This window comes from Pelecanus crispus, chromosome 7, assembly GCF_030463565.1.
Source record: "Pelecanus crispus isolate bPelCri1 chromosome 7, bPelCri1.pri, whole genome shotgun sequence".
In the NCBI taxonomy this organism is placed as follows: domain Eukaryota; kingdom Metazoa; phylum Chordata; class Aves; order Pelecaniformes; family Pelecanidae; genus Pelecanus; species Pelecanus crispus.
The window spans coordinates 43,467,834-43,484,515 of record NC_134649.1 but is presented as its reverse complement, the minus strand read 5'-3'; the positions used below and the strand labels follow the sequence as shown (position 1 = coordinate 43,484,515).

Genomic DNA, 16,682 nt, shown 5'->3' with positions numbered 1-16,682 from the left:
AAAAAACCCCAAGGTTTTGGGTTTTGGTTTGAGGAAGGGTAGAAGACAATGCTTAATTACACTTAGCTTTAAAGGATGTCTTAAATTTTTACAGAAAACTTCCAAATTGTAAAACAAAACAAACTCAGATAAGGAAATAATCTTTCTTTTCCCTCAGGGTGCCTTGAAAACTCCACAACGTAAAAATAACCCTAAGTGAAAGCTGCTTTAAGAGCCTCATATCTGAGAAATGCAGATGAAAACAACTGCTATAAAAAGTGTCACACGGGGGATTCTTTGCTTGTTGGTACGCTTCTTCGAGCTGTCTTAAAAAAAAAAAACAAAACAAAAAAAAACAACATAGAAGGAAAAACTTCAATTATGTAAGAAAACTCGGCTCTCCTCCCGGTGAGTGACAAAGTGGCTCTTCCCTCCGGGACCTGGCAGATCAGGCAGCAGCCGGTGCCGCTCTGCCCGGGCCACTTTTTAAGCGTTTTTAGAAGCGCTCTGCCAAGGGGCCGGCGGGGAGCGGCGGCGGCCGGGGGTGCGAGGCCGCGGCTCGGCCCCCCCGTCCGGCCACGGCGAGGGCTTTTCTTGGCGAAAACCTGCGATTCCGGCGTTCCTCGGGAATGAAAGAAAGTGACATGTTGGAAGGCGCGGGGGGGGGGGGGGGGGGAGAGGAGCGGAGGAAGGGCTGTCCCTGCTCCTGCAGGGCGGGATCTTTTCTCCTGCTTGATCTATGGAGCCCGCCCCCTTAAATTGGCTCCCGGGAGCGCCCCGTCCACCAGCCCGACGGGGGGAGAGGCGGAAAGCGAGGGAGAGCAGGCAGGCAGGCGGGCGGGCGGCTCCCCCGTCCCGGCCCGTCGGTCCCGGCCCGTCCGCCCCCGCGCACCATGCGCGGCCCCCGGCGCCCCGCGCCCCGCCGGCCCGCCCGCCCCTAACGCCGCCCGGCTCCGCGCCTTCCCCCGGCCGCGCACCGGGGCGGGGAGGGGGAGAAAGGGGGCGGAAAAAAAAAAAAAAAAAAAAAAAAAAAAAAGGAGGAGAAAAAAAAAAAAAGGAAAAGGGAGGAAAAAAGAAAGAGGAAAAGAGCCCGAGGAAAGCGGGGGAAGGCTGCTCTCCTCTGAGGACAGCGCGCAGCACCATGCAGCTGGCGCCGCTGGCGCTGGCACTCACCACGCTCTTCATCGACGGCTTGAGGATAGGAGCGAGGAGGCAGAAGCTGCACCCCAGGCAAGGTAAGGGGGTGCTCGGGGAGGGGGGCGGAATCCGGGGGGGGAGGGTGCTGGGCTGCCCCCCCCCCCCCCCCCGTGGGGGCTCGGCCTCCCCGCTCAGGGGCATGTGCTTCCCCTCCCTTGCAGCCAAGCTGCTGGAGAAGCTCAGCGAGTACGAGATCGTGACTCCTACCCGGGTGAATGAGTTTGGCGAGCCCTTCCCCACCGATGTCCACTTCAGGCGGCGGCGGCGGAGCACCAGCGCTGCCCCCGACGCCTGGACGGCCGCCGCCGCCGCCTCCCCCAAGGCGCACTACAGGCTCTCCGCCTTCGGGCAGCAGTTCCTCTTCAACCTGACGGCCAGCTCGGCCTTCATCGCCCCGCTCTTCACCGTCAGCCTCCTGGGAGAGCCCGCCGCCGACCAGCGGCGCCTCTACGCCGAGGCGGCCGACGCCGACGTGAAGCACTGCTTCTACCGGGGGCACGTCAACGCCCGCCCGCGGCACACCGCCGTCATCAGCCTCTGCTCCGGCATGGTGAGACCCGCGGCCCGCTCCCGGCTCAGCCCCGGCCCCGCCGGGCGCCCAGCGGCGGCGCGCCGGGGCGGAAGCGCGGAGGAGGAGGAGGAGGAGGAGGAGCAGGGCGAGGGAGGGTGGGCAGAGGGGATGGGGCCGGCCCTTTCCCCCCGCCCCCCGGCTGCGGGATGGGGCTGGCGGCTGCGGCTCGCCCCGCGTCGGGGGTTTCTCCCACCCCGCTTTTATTATTCCGTCGGGTTCCGGCAGCGGGGTGAAGCCCTCCGGCTCCGCGGCTTTTGGGGGGAAAAACTGCCACCCAGCGGCACCCCCGGGGGGAGGGCAGCGGGCGCAGACCCCGGGCACGGACACCCTCCTGCCCCCGGGGCGCCGAATGGGCTGCAAAGGGGTGACGGGGGGGTCCCCGGGGCAGGGGCATGGCCCGAGGAGAGAGGCGGGCAGGCTTCCCGGGCGCCCCCCTGGTGCCCCTCTGCGCAGGGGGATGCTGGCAAAGGGGGGAGCAGGAGCTCCCGGCACAGCTGACCCTTCTGTCTGCCCCGGCGCCTTCCAGCACCCCGGGGTGCCTGTCCCAGGGGCTCCCCTGGGGGGTCTCTGCTGGCCCCCATCTGGTCCAGGAGCTCTCCCGGGTGAGCGCGTTCACCCAGGCTAGCGCACGTGTGCCTGGCCGGGCAGGCCTCCCTCCCAGTTACCGGTCATGCGTCCCAGTCTAGGGTGGCTGGCAGGATGTTTTTTGTCTCGGCTATCTTTTATTTACCCGCCAAATCCCTACATTCAGAGTCACGTGCAACTAGGAGCGTTGGTGTCTTCTCACAAGCAGGGATTTCACTGGCTGGGCACCTCCCTCTGGTCCTTACCTATGGGTTTAAAGCTTGTCTCGGGGAGAGCTGCTGTATGAAAACCAGCACAATGTGATGGGGCTGCACCGAGGCCTCCAGCGCGCTGCAGCACCATCTCCCCTCGGGCAGGGGTGGCTTGGTGAACGTCACTGGCATAGGTATGGGGTCTGGCAGACATCTCCCTCTCGTGCTCCCTGCCTACAGATTAGTAATTTGTTTTCCGTATGTTCTAGCAGGATGGCTGCAGGGAGCAGTGCAGCCTGGTGTGGGTGCAAGCGGTGTGACAGGAGCTGGAGCTCCAGCCCATGCCTTCGCAGGGGTCGCTGCAGAACCAGGTGCTCATGCACCTCCCTCGTTAACCACTCATTTTGTTGGGTAGTCCTGCTCCATGGTTTGCGTTGCCCGAAGCTGACCGCCTGTTCCTCTCTGGTCCCTCTCAGCTAGGCACGTTCAAGTCTGATGATGGGGACTATTTTGTAGAGCCGCTGCTATCGCTCGAAGAACAGGAGTATGAAGAAGAGCACAATAAACCACACCTAGTCTACCGACACCGCATACCTCCAACCAACTCTTCAGGGGACAGGCAGACTTGCGATACTCCAGGTATTCATTTTGTTATTGCCCTTGATGACTTGGTGCTTATGAAAGGGAACTAATTTGTAGTAATTAGTAGGTTTGTGTGGGACAGAAGGGATGTGGAGTTGAGGGACCTCTCTAGAAATGGTACCGCGTGTGCAAGGACTGGACTTGCGGTAGTACTGCTGTCCTGGAGAGATGTGGTGCTCCTGTGCTTTTTAGTAATCAGTTATAGGGAAGTTGCGGTCAGGAGAAATGTTATGGTTTCCATTTCATCCCTGCTGTAAGGCTGGCAAGAGATCCTTCGGGCTGTCTTGCCTTAAATATCCTATGAGCCTTTAAACTTGCTTTCTGTCCTCTCCTATGTGTAATTTCTAACCATCCTAATCTGATTTGCTTTCTATCTGAAATTCTGTTTCTGTCCTTTAAATGAAATCCTTCTGTCTTGGTCTCATTGTGCTCCTGGTCTTCCCTCCCCAACTCTGGTTGTGAGTTGCAATGTCTCATTTCTTTCTAGTGGAAATGAGAAGGTCCTAACACCAACCCTGACAGTTCTTCCCTTATTAATCACTTTTCCATGGTTCATTTTCAAAGGCTTTTTTTTCCTTGTGGCCCTTCCTCCACCAGCACCATCTCCCTGAACTCCTCGCTCCCTCTTTCTAGTCTTTGCACATATGAAAGAGCACAAGCCTTTTTATCTCCCCTTCACGTGCCTTGGTGAGCAATAGCCTTGCTCCTACTGTCCCTATTATCTGCAGTGGCCTCCTGCCGCTCTCTGCTTCGTTGACTTCCTGGTTTTCACAACTAATCCTCTCCTTTGGCAGCAAAAGTTCTCTCTGAAGAAGCTTATTCCTTCGGTCTCCTGTTTCACCTGCTGTTTTGCCGTCCTTTGGCCTGCAGCTGGATCTACAGGAGCTTTAAAGCCTAAACAGAGTAGACCTTGACTGGCTTCCCTTGCGCGGGCTGCGAGCTGCTCATGTGCTGCAAAGCAGGTGGAGTTACTCAGGGAGTAAAGGTACCACCAGAGGAGAAGTGTGGTGCCAAACTTAGACTGCATTTAGCATGTGTGACTCTCTTGGCACCCATGACTGTGGATCGTGGCTGTGCTGTTGAGCTGTCGGTCTGTTCAGCTTGCGCTGATTGTGTGCCGAGTCAGAAGATGCTCTGGTGCTCTGTGACCAGCCAGAGCTGATGCACTAGCAACATGTGTTTCTTCTAGAAGACATGTGGATAGATGTCCACATGCAAACATACGTGCTGGGGGACAATGGTACCTCTCACAAGGCTGTCGTTGTTTGTTCTTCCAAGGGTTGCTGCTGGACTATGCCATTCTGGTTTCTCTCTTCCAGCTGTTTCTGCTCCCTTCTTTGAGATCAGATGCAGGAGACTCAGAACAGTTGGAAAGAAACACGGAATCTGGCACATTGCATCAGTAGCCCTTGGAGGAACGGAGCAGCAGATCACAGGACTCATTGAATCAAAGGTAGCTGGGAGGGCTCTGACATTCACTTGTGGACTTTATTCTGTGTAGTTATAATAGTCTGCTGTATTTCACCCCGCTTACGCGTATCTTAGCTTGTATTTAGGGTATTATTCTTCTGGACCATGATTCACAAGAACAATACTCCATCTATGATATTACCTATGTGGTGTATATCTCCTTCTCCTCTTTTCCAACATGCTTTGCCTTTGGCTTGTCTTTGTTTCTGTGCTTTTCTCAGTTGCTTTGTGCAGCGGAGGGAGGATGTCTCTTCTCTTAAATACAAGCTTAAGGGTTCCAAATAGGTGTGACAGTCTTACTTGTCCTCCTGTCCTCTTCCCCTCCATCTCTCCCTCTCCCTTTTACCGTTGTCCAAGTTTTTGAAAGGGAATGATGCTTCGGTCATACACATATGGTGAAAAGTCTTGGTCACCTCATTTAAGGAACAAGCACAGGGCAACTTGGGCAATGCTGAACCTTGGTGTTCCCCCTGGGGTTATGTCTGATGGAGAGAAGGTATCTCATGTGTCTTTGGAGCAGAAAGGAAAATGCAAAATCTAGCAGCACTCACTGTTTTGGACGGGGTGCATGTGTCACTCCTACCAGAGAAGAATAGTTTTGTGAGAGTTTTAGAGGGTTTTTTTTTATAGCTGTAGGGTGTTGTGCAAATCCAGCCTTTTGTCAGAAGAACATGTGAAAAGGTGCGTTTGCATTGCAGGCTTCTGGCAGGGATTGAAATTTGCTCAAAGAGGAAATTCGTGCAAGGGAAATCTTAAGTACCCACCCTGCAGTGAGCAAGGGAGCCCACGTTGCCGGGCAGTGGTGCTATTAAGAATGGCTTTCTGATAGTCTTCTTCCTGGAAATGATTAATAAGCAACATACTGGTGTGCCCTTGCTATGATGATGTAATTATAGACTTCTTGTAGTGTCCAGGAAAAGTTTCCCTTGTGAGTTGACTGACAGATTGAGTAAAAGCTTTCATTTCCAGCGGTCTCCCTCGTGTTACTTTTAGTTTTCAGCATCCTCAGGTCAGCTTAGAAAAACAGGTATTTGATCTTGTTAAGTTCTAATTAGCAGTTTCTGATAACAGTTTTAGGTCCTCTGACATTTGAGATACTCTGCAGATGTTCTGAAAAAAAAGACCTTTTTCCTCTGAACGCTGATGGATATCAAATGCAAACTGTGCTCTGCATATGAACTTTCATAGCACAGCGCCGGGGTCTCCTGGCAATGCTCTTCAGCCGTCTGGCGTATAGCTCAACTGCCGCAATAAAAACTTTTGACAAAGTTTTCCTTGGGGTAATGGGTTAATGTAGTTTCAGTCATAGGAAATGGTGCAATTTCGCCTCCTTCCCTTCTTTTAGTTAGTACCGTGAATCAATTTGTCATCTGGTCGAGGATCTGGCAGAATAATTAGTTGTGTTTTACTGAATAGCCCTGACGGGATGAAGACTTGGCCAGGCTGACAGCATGATGTCACTAGGTGCAGCGCCGCTACCACCCATCGCTTCACGATAGCAAGCTTTTCCGATCCAAATTATTAAATGTCCGCTTTTTTGAGGTGGAGGAGGAAGAGAAAGAAATTCTGATCCTAAAAAAAGAAAAAAAGGAAGTGTCTCATTGCGAAGCTGGAGAGCGGAGCTTTCCTGCGCCCCGCAGAGGAACAATCTGACTCCGATGATAAAAGCCGCGTAGCTGCATCCTGTGGCACCGCAGGGAGCTGTGCCCGCCGTGCCGGCCGGCTTTGGGGGGCCAGCAGCAGCTCTCCGACCCCCCCTATCCAGTCTGACGTCCTGCCAGGAGCAGACCAGCAAGCCCTACCCACCGGTTTCCATGTGAAACCCCGAAGGTTTGGTCTTGCAGAGAGATGTCCAGCTCCAGATGCCAACAGGACACTGCCTCTGCTCATCGCCTAAATAAACCACTTCAGGCCACCTCTTGCTCTGTGTCTTGTGTCCCTTTCTGCTGCCGCTCCTTTCTCTCATGTTTCCCACACTTTTGTCATTGATACGTTTATACGTGTATTTTTGGTTGATGGCTTCTCTGGAGCTCTTCCAGTTTTGTTGGGTTTTGTAATAGCTTTGGCCTTTTGCTGAATTTTATTCAATCATTCTGCCTGTTGGTCACCCCTTGTTCCGAGATAGACATGGCCTCTCCCTGCCTGGTGGCACCAAGCCAGAATTGCCCTCTGGCCATGAGTATAAATGCAAGAGCTGGGCTTCTCGTCTCCCCACTTCTGCTGCATGCTCAGCTATTTTATTGCTCCAAACTTTGCAAATACCTTGCAGCTTTTACTGTGACCCCGGTGCAGGGTTCCTGAATGAACTCTTTTGGGCAGCTCCTTCTTTGTTCCCAGTACGTTCACTTTTCTGCTCTCCTGATCTGTGCTTTCCATTCCATTCCCAGCTTCATTAGTTAAATACCTCCCTATTCTTGCCTCATTTTTCATAATTCTTTTATATTCAAGACCCATCTGTGGTTGAGATTAATAAAACAAGGACTGAATATATAGCGAGCGCTAGCTGTTCCCATGACTCGTTGGTGGTCAGCCGTGCCTGTCCAGAGTCTGGTGTTAGATGTGGGCTCTGGGGCTGCATGTGAGGATCTTGCACAGAGTCCTGGCTCCTTAATGAGAGTGGTTAAAGCGGGAATATCCACCACGGGCAAAACTCCTCATGCAGAAGCAGCAATAACACTCTGATGGTGCCAAACTAGTAGGAAGATGATTAGAGCTTTTTCTGTTTCTGGAGGAGAGCCAAAGGGCCATAGCCAGCAAAGAGGCCTTCCAGCAGTCTGCGCTGCAGTGGTGAGATTTTGGACGTGGGCTTAGATGAGCGCAGGACGGAACAGATCTTACCTGCACAGAGCTGGCTGTGCCCCACTGCTGGCGGAGGTGGGAAAGCCCGGTGACTCGGCTGCTGAGGTTGCTTTCCAGAAACCACCAAGCATTGCTAGCATAGATGGCTGCGGGGCACAGCCTGGAGGCTTAGCGCATCTCAGTACCTGCCAGAAACGGACGCAAAAGGGTCTCAGATCTGCAACTAGTATTGAGTTGCAAGGCGTTAAAGCGGTTTGACTACTCGGGAGGCAGCACATGTGCAGCCAGGCACAGCAGCTCCAAAAAGGCAAGGCTCATGTGCTCATCTGGGTGAGGAGGAGAAAAGAAGCTGCGTGTGCGTAAGTTGCGTTGAGAAGGCTGCTATAAAAAGCGCAAGACAAATCGGCGGCGTGAACCAAGTCTTGCCGCTGAGCTAGCGTAACACAGGCGTAATCAGTAATTTGTCACTGATTTTTCAGTTGCATTAATGAGTAATTTGTAATAGATTACCCTTTCATAGTAACTTTAACAACCCTTCCCACTGAACGTGACACTGGGGAGCCACCGGAGCAGAGGAGTGCTGCCCTGTGTCTTGAGCAAGCAAATGCCTGGTGCTGCCAGCTCGATGATTGCAATCCCGTTCCTGCGTTATAATTAGCACCAGCCCACTCAGCCCTTACAGATGTTTGTCATCTCTCTCCCAATGCCACCCAGCTGCACGGGAAGTCGTTGGTGAACCCGTGGTACAAGCAGGAGATGGTCCTGCCGCCGCGTTCCCGTGTGCTTGGGAAGGGGTAGCTGGGCTGAGGTTGCCAGGGTGTGGATTTGTTAATGTGTTCTCACTGTCCTGACCGGGGAGGTGACCTGGGGGGAAAGTGTTGAGGGTCTGGCACCACAGCTGAAGCCCGACTTTGTCCCTTTCCATGTAACATGGCCTCTTGTTGGTGCAAGGTGGGTGATGAGCTCTTGCTGCTGCCTGAGCTGTGGTTTGAGGTGTATGTCTGGTGTTAGAACTGGCGATGGTGGGGAACGGGGCCAGACAGGCCAGAGGTGGAAAATATCATACTCATTCTACAGACAGTTTATATGTGTTACGTTCTTATTTTATAGCGGTTTTGAGGCAGAAACTTTAAATGCCTTTTGCACAGGACTCAATGTTTGCACCCTTGTGAGTGGTCCATGGTGAAATCCCAGATCCTTTGCAGTCAAGCTGTTGGTCTAGAGCCCTTTTGTATTTTCGCTAGTCCTTTTGGACTGTTTGTCTTGCTTCCAACTGTGACCTTATTTTGGTTTTCAAGCCCTTCATCCAGCAGTATTTCACATTCTGGGTGTCTAGTTTCCAGGCAGGTCTTCAGGCAAATTCTGTACTGCTGAGTGTCACGTAACTGTGGGGTTGCAGAAGATCTGCAGGGAGGTTTTCCTAAGCCTTTGCTTCCAGGTTGAGCAATCCTTGAGCTCTTTCAAAAGTCTGTTTAAGCTGTCAGCTTTGCTTTTGGCCTCAGGGTAAAACATTAACTTCGTTCTTTCCCTCAGAAAAGTTTCTCATTTTAAGGAAGTCAATTGTAATTTATAGTCAGATAGTAATTATTTCAGGTTTCCTTCCCTCCCAAAACCAGCAAACGAGAGAGTTACGTCACGAGTCCCATATGCTAATGTAATTAATTCTATTTCTGGCTTCCTATTGAGGTAATAGCACAGTAACAGCCAACTAGTACTTGGTCAAATGGGCCTGGGATGTCAAACACAAGCGTTTCCCAGACTGAGTTGGGAAAGGGATCAGGCTGTAATGTTTGTGCTATCTTGCTGTGATGTTGGCAAGTGAAATAAGATACTAGACTGACTTCAGTTAACAAAATTGATCACAGCCAATGACACAGATCCCATAATTGCAGTTTTGTGTGAAAATTTCTCAGTGTGAGCTATAAGCAAGGTGCATGCATTTTGTTGTTGTTACACTTAGTATTGAAAATGTATCAAGCATCCATCTGGCAAGAAAGTTTAATTCCCTAATGGTGGAAGATCAAGATTGTGTCTAAATAAATTATTATTGATTGGTTATTGTTTTGCGACATAGACATGGTAAATGAACAGAGTTAAATTATTCTCTTGAAATCAAAATGGATGTACTTGCAGTTTCGCAACTACTTTTGCATTGCGTGGACATCTCCTGAAGAAGGGTGGGTGGGAGAAGTAGGGAGGTATCACCTTGGTACTTTTCATCAGTACCCCATGGCATATACACCTGAAAAGAAACAGGCTGACTGTTCTGTGGCTTCTCATCCCACGTGCCTGTAGTGTCATTACCAGCATCCCTGTGGCCAATTGCTAGGCAAAGTTTCTTTCTTTCTAATGGGATATTCTTTCTCGTCTTTTACTGAGCGTCAGTACAAAGATGTGATCTCAGTGTTGTTCTTGTTGGCACGGTACCTCATCGGTATCACTAGGTATGAGTGCGGATAACGTGTTGGTGTACTTGCGACTGTTATGCGCTGAAAGTTGCATTAAGAGCAAGCAAACACGCACAGGAGTTTGGGTGCTCAGGTGGCTTTGCAAGGCAGAAGTCGCATTCAGCAAGTGCAACCTCTAGAGCTCTGCGGGCAAATAGGTTCAGTTAGCCCAGGCAGCACAGAAGGCAGCAGCCCTGGCTCTTTTCCTGATGTGCTGAAATGCCACCGGTGTGTGTCAGTGTGCCTGTGGTATATTTGTACTGGTTTGACCCACAACCTGGCTGAGATGCATGTCTACTCATAGGTGAAACACTGGGAATGTACTTCAGCAAACTGCCCAGCCCCTTGCAGTGTCAGGGTGGTTTTCAAGGGTGCTTTGCCATGGTTTTTTTTAGTCATTCTGCAAGGCTAGTTTATTTTTCTTCCTGAACCAGTGGATTATGGAACTGGTATCAGTGATTTTTCATCTGTTTTGTTCATTAATCTAGTTTCCGTCTACTGTGCAAAACTGATAGCTTTCACGTACAACTCTTTACCTTAGGCAGAAAAAAATTCTTTACAACTGGAATGCATTCTCACATACATCATCAGGAAAGGAAACATCTAGATTATGTGTGGTCTTCGGTGTTTGCATGGTATAAAACCAGAGAATATTGTCTTACTAAGGCAAGTTGATTGGTGCTAACTGCAAGTCTGTGGTTCTCAAGCACTCTGGTTCAAGCAGCAGGAAGAAAGGCAGGATCACCCCAAAAGACATAGGTGGATTCAGCATCGCCTTGAGCTTTGGCACCTCCAAGCTTGGAGTCTCCATAGCACAGGCTGCAGTGGGTGAGTGGAGGTGGGACTGTTGATTTTGGTATCGGTGATGCTTCATGCTGGTCTAAACTGCTCATGGCTCTACAGTGTTGCTTGCTGGCCTTAGAGTATTTTCACATATTACAAACACAAATCCCAGGCTCTGTGGTTCAGCTGACTTCAGCAGCAGGTGCTCCTGGACATGGACCTTTCTGAGGATCTGAACATTGCTCCAGTCGGACATCTAGGAAGCTCCTTAGTGAAGTCTATGTGCAAAACTCAAAGTGGAGGAAGGCAAGAAAATCAACGAGCAGGTGTGCCTGGGTTATGAGGGCTTATGATCTGTTTGTGCAAATGTTTCTCTTAGTAGCAAAGAAAACGTTTTTATAGAAGCCCAACGTGTTGATTCTCCTGAAAGAGTTTGGGAGGGAACTCTTTTGAGCCCAGGTTGTTTCCTAATTCAAAGGAAAGTATGAACAGCATGTGGAAAATTAAAGTTTCCCTCCTTCATATTGCTCTAATAGTGGCACCTGTGAAAGGTCTGATATTTTACTGCATTTTCAATAGTTCCAACCATGAAAGTTTGATCTATGCAGTTTTGTCTAGCTCTTGCCAATGAAGGCTGAAACTCCAGTTGATCTCTCTGTTAAGTGGGTTCAGACTGATTTGCGTTTGAACACTTTCCAGTTTGGAGATTAGATAAATTGAGGAAACTTTCATTTTTACCCTTAGTGCAGAATACCTTTCTCTTTTGATCCTGGCTGGCCCGGATCCTTCATTTCCCTTCTGATGTAGGTCACTGATCTCGCTTCTATCAATAAAGACAATTTCCCTTTCTAGCTGTAGCAGCGGCTCCAATTGCACAGCCAAGCATCTATCCAGAGGGAAGGCAGGACTGGTCCAGCTCACAGGACTGGTCATCTCAGTGTGGTGCAGAGCAAGGTAGTCACTTCTCCCCCATTACGTTACAATCCCTGGCTGTGGTCCGAGCAGGGCAAGAAGCTGCTGGCAGCAAAGGAGTGTTCAGCTCTGGGCTATGCTGGCCATAGCAGCACACCCACAGTAACAGAGGTGAGAACTTGCCTTCATGCAAATTCATCTGAGACGTATCTGTAGATATATTAAAAGATAGAGATATAAAACATATCGATATAGAATTAAAACAGACCCAGGGCGAGAAAAAACCTTTGGTCCAGCTTAGGATCTGTTTGGGTCCTAAAGAGGAAGCAGTTTCCATCCCTGGCAAGAGGAGCCTAAAGATGTGGCTTGATTTTTAGCCAGTCTGACCTCTGCATGAAGAAAATCCATTTTGCCTCTTGCCTCTGTTTTTGAAGTGGTGGTAGTCACTTCAGTGGCCTCTGTTGTACCAGCTACAGGCAGCAAATTCGGGCCAGCTGCCTGTAGCCGGCGGTTGTAGCAAAGCATTTGGGCAGGGTTTGCTGCTGTGGCTCCTGCTCGAGTCGAGGGAGGCAGGTCACACGCCGACTGACTGCCTGGAGGCAGCTCAGCTGCATTTTGATCTGCTTTATGGAGGTGTGCAATAAATAATTAACTTCCAAACGATGGTTTTATCATCTGCACAGCTGGATCAGAGCAGGTCTAGGAGTGTTATGGGCCAACTGCTGGGCAGCAAACTTTTGTGTTAAAAATCCTAGGTCACGCATTCCCAACACGTATGATAGTAAGTTGGTTTGAGAGGACCACGCGCCTTTTCTAGCAGGGGGAGGTTGTTAACGTTATTAGCTCAAGAAACAGATTTTTTTTTTTTTTCCCCTGTCTTGCTTTCTCTCTTTTACTTCTCCCTTTTTTTTTTTTTTTTTTTTTGGTGTGTCCCTCCCCCTCCGCCCCCCGCCATGTGCAGCTCTCCTGAACTTGGAGTTGAACTAGAATTGCTTTCATTGTCACATTGTCTTACTTAATTGTGCAAATTACTTTCTATTCCAAGGACAAGTAAATGCAGAAATGGAAAGGATTAGAACTGTTGGAATAAGTGATCGCTCTTTCTTTTAATTTTTGGTTTTAGCATAACAATAGCTACTATTTCAAAAGCAGTCCCTGGCTCTGCCCTGTTACCCTTTCATGCAGGCGAAGTAGTCCTACTTCGCGTAGGGCCTGAGTCTCCCCTGCCCTCTCCTTTGGGATAGATCCAAAGTCCATTAATCAGCAGGAATCATCCATAAATCAGCTCAGTGGGCTCTGGGCTGAGGCTTCTTGCGCAAGCAAAAATAAATGGCATGGGTGGGAAGATGCGATCAGGAAGGAATAACCCTGTCATAGGATCGGGTCTCCTTTTTAAGTCCCACATAGTAAAGGAGAAACCAAGCAGAAAAAAAATGAACATACACCTCCAGGTCTGTCTAAAGACTGTGCAAACACCATAGACTGTCTTAGTAAAGCAAGCAGTAAAATGGATGTTATTCCACCAGCCTTTTAGCCACCTTTTAAATGAATATTAACTGTTCAATCAGCGCATAGGTTCGCCTAGTACTTGAATTATTGATCTGTAGTTTGCGTGGTTTTAAAGCATTTGTCTACTCATTGGGGTTTTGTTTCTTCTGCAAATTAAAGAAAATGTATTGTTACTTCAACCCATCCAATTACTGCCATGTGTAGGTAGATGTTTTTCAGGTCATTCGCAGAGATTGAGAGCTTGCCAAGCAAACCATTTTCCTTCCTGATTTCTGTTAATGTATTAACACAATAGAAAAAAAAGCAAAACCAGGTGGAAAAATATCACACCCTTTTTTTGGTGTTGTGTGTGGCAGTAGGAAGCTGTTGCTGTAAAATTGCCGTTTTCTTGCGTAACGTGAGAGACTTTCACTCCTGCTTGATTAAATGGCAGTATGCTGCACCATTGAGTAAGAGCATTTCTGTTGTGGCCGTCGTAACAGAGCGAGTTATCAGCAGCATCAGGCACATGGAGTACCGGCAGTGCCTGTATGCAACTCCTGTTAACGCTGGTGGGGGTTTTATGGATGGGTTGAGAGCAGTGCACTGCCGTTAGCGTTTAATTTTTTACAGTTGAATGTGCACCATCTCTGAGTGTAGTTATATGCAGAAAAGATGGGTGAAGATAACAGTTGACTACTATCAAAGTCCAGGAGTGGCTTTACATGCAACGTATCCCCTCTCGCTTGTGCTTGGTTTTACAGTAACTAGGCTGGCAAACATTCTATATGTGACTTGTCCAAATAGCATGCTTTAAATGTTGGGGTGACTTCATGGCTGGAAAAAAAATATGTTAGTTTTTGAAGGGATGATGTGGCTGACTTGATTTGTGTGCTGGATGGGGAAGTACAGTGATACTGTACCAACACTTGGCAGTGTTAACGATTGGACTCAATGATCTTAAGGGTCTTTTCCAATCTAAATGAATCTATGATTCTATGGCACCACGCCAGGTCTCTGTAACAGAAAGGAAGGCAGGTTTTCCTCTGTGCTTGGGTGTACCTGACTGTGTTGGGCTCTGGTTCTCCTGTGTGGTGGGTCGGGTGGGGGCTCTCAGAACCAGACCTGGCATTTCATGTGGACCTCTCTGGTTTTGGCTGGTATTCTTTTTTTTTTGAGCGTGTGACAACACTAACTGCAGGATATCAGTGCAAGCCTGGGAATGTAAATTAATTTCTTTAAACACCTCCTGTATAACAGGTGTCTCTTCAAAGAATCCTTTGCATTTCCCTCTTCTTTTGCTATCTAACCTCTCTCTGTGAGGTTGGCCGGAGGAGAAGACGCCTGAGCCCCGTGGTCCCATTTGGGGCTCTGCAGAGCCGTGGTGGCGGATAGTGCAGAGCTCTGCCTTCACACCGCAGCCTTGCCTTCAGCCTCACTCAAGCCCTGTTGAGCATCTCCCCATCCTTAACGCGTTTTTCCTTGAGTGCCGCCTGCTTTTGGAAGTTAGTTATTCAAAAGGGAAATTTAAGTGACTGGCTGAGCGTGCGGAGAGGAGGGGAACTGGGTGGAGGGCTGAGGTTAGCACTTTCTCCTCAGTCTGGTCTTCTTCTCACCTTTAAGATATTTGTATGCATAGTTGGCTTCCTGCACTGATTGGCACTGAATGAGTTGGGATAATGTCACGGTTGCCCACAAAACTGTGCCAGCGTGAGAGCACAACCTTGCCAACACGAGGGCATTGATTAGTGCAGAGGAACTAGGGCAATCCAATTATAACCACAAATGCCATTGGCTTTCTCGGATTCTTACTCAAATAACTGAGGACTCTCTGCTGTATTAAGGTGGCCTGGACTATATTGAGAAAGGGGAATTTGTAGGACTTGGGTAGTGCCGAGTGAACAGGATTTAATTCTTAAATACTCTATTGCCTATTTACACACAGGGCAAAAGGATAGTATTTTTCAGACAGGTAGCAGCTGGCTGACCCCCCTTGCCTGCCTTGATATTAGACAATGTATTTTTTATTTCTTTTTTTGGAAATTATTACAAAATATCCTAGAAGGAAACTATACAGGAAAAATAGCTAAGAAGTTTCCTATCATTTCAATCTTGTTTGAGCATTGAATATCCCTTTGTTCCCTAATATTATGCTTCCTCTAACCTACTCAGTGGGTCAGATAAGGAAATGTGATATTTTTCACGACCATGACGAAATTAAACTAAAGCTACAAAGAGCATAGCCTGAAGTCTTAGATGAGTAGTTCAGATCTGGCTTTTATATTAAATGCAGAAGCGAACAGTCTCTCATGGATGAATCGCATTCAATTAGCTACTTCCTATGATGAACTGATTAAAAATTAAGTAGCATCAAATAAGACTGATTTTGCTTTTACATTTAAATAATGCTATAATTACATACTAATCAGATGGTAAATCTTAATTGTACACGTTCCATATGTTTTACTTGCCTCTTCTCCCTCTTCACTTTGTCGTCTTTGTGTCAGCATGGAGTATATTTTCAGGCTGCTTTTATGTTTGGCCTAATTGAATATCAAAAGCAGTATATGTGAAACTTCCTGAATTCTATTCTTTAGCCAGTGGCAGCTGTGCTATTAGATGACCTTTACCATTCCTGTAGCACAGAATAATAAAGGGAGGGAGGGAATTGAAGCCCAGCCATGTTATTGTTAGAGACAGAAATAAATCATATATAATTGCTTCGCTATGAAGGCCAAATCCTGCTGTCCTTCATGCCTGAGTTAGAAATACAGGATTTGGACCTTTGTTTCCTGTGGTTTCCTGGCCACCTTGGACGTGCCCAGAATCCTCACGCTGCTGCGGCGGTGGCTAATTACCATCACCGGGCTCACGTCACGTTAAACTGAACTGCAGCCCAGGCTCCATCCCTCCTGCCTGGGCAAGGAGACAGCTCTGCCGCAGGAAAGCCTTTACATGAATGTCTGTCTTTAAGTGTTGCTGGCTTACGTAAGATTACTTTAAAAATAAAGACAAGCCTTAGAAGTTGAATTACATGGTGGGCTTCCACAGAGTGCTTCTGTTTTGGTTAGCTCTTTGGAACAAGCCTGCTAACTCTTCATTGAAGTAAATGGGTATTTTGGCATAACATGCATGTGGTATTAACTTTATTCACTCCAGAATGTACCTTATGTTTTCGTCTGCTTTTTAATCCTAGATCGTGAACACAGTCACAAAAAGAACAAGCGGAAACACTGGAGAAGACAGTGGGCAAAAAGCAGCATATTATCTGACATGGAGATGTTGAAACACAGCCTGGAAGTGAATTCGTTTTCTGCGGATAATAACGAGACTGGGAACGTCAGTGAAAAGAAGAGCCACAAACGAACAAAGCGGTTTCTCTCCTACCCTCGGTTTGTGGAAGTGATGGTGGTGGCTGACAGCAGGATGGTCGCCTACCATGGAGCTAATCTACAGCACTATGTCTTAACGTTAATGTCAATAGTGAGTATTCAACTAGCGGGAATAGAATCGCCCATGGATCATTTTCTAGTGGTCACAGAGCACCCTTTCTGCTGCGTTCGTATGCAATACTGTCAGTTTGCCTCGGCCAGGCATGGAGATAATGCTGGGATTAGA

At 48.7% G+C, this 16,682-nt stretch overlaps 1 protein-coding gene across 1 annotated transcript in view; it reads left to right on the top strand.

The window, feature by feature from the left end:
• Positions 1–1,120: 1,120 nt before the first annotated feature.
• The window catches only part of ADAMTS9 (ADAM metallopeptidase with thrombospondin type 1 motif 9), an 83,551-nt gene continuing 67,989 nt past the window's right edge, over positions 1,121–16,682 (top strand). The window contains exons 1-4 of the mRNA XM_075713654.1: positions 1,121–1,214; positions 1,338–1,726; positions 3,000–3,162; positions 16,261–16,547. Coding sequence (XP_075569769.1) covers positions 1,121–1,214; positions 1,338–1,726; positions 3,000–3,162; positions 16,261–16,547 — 933 coding nt within the window. The remainder of the gene's footprint in view (positions 1,215–1,337; positions 1,727–2,999; positions 3,163–16,260; positions 16,548–16,682) is intronic.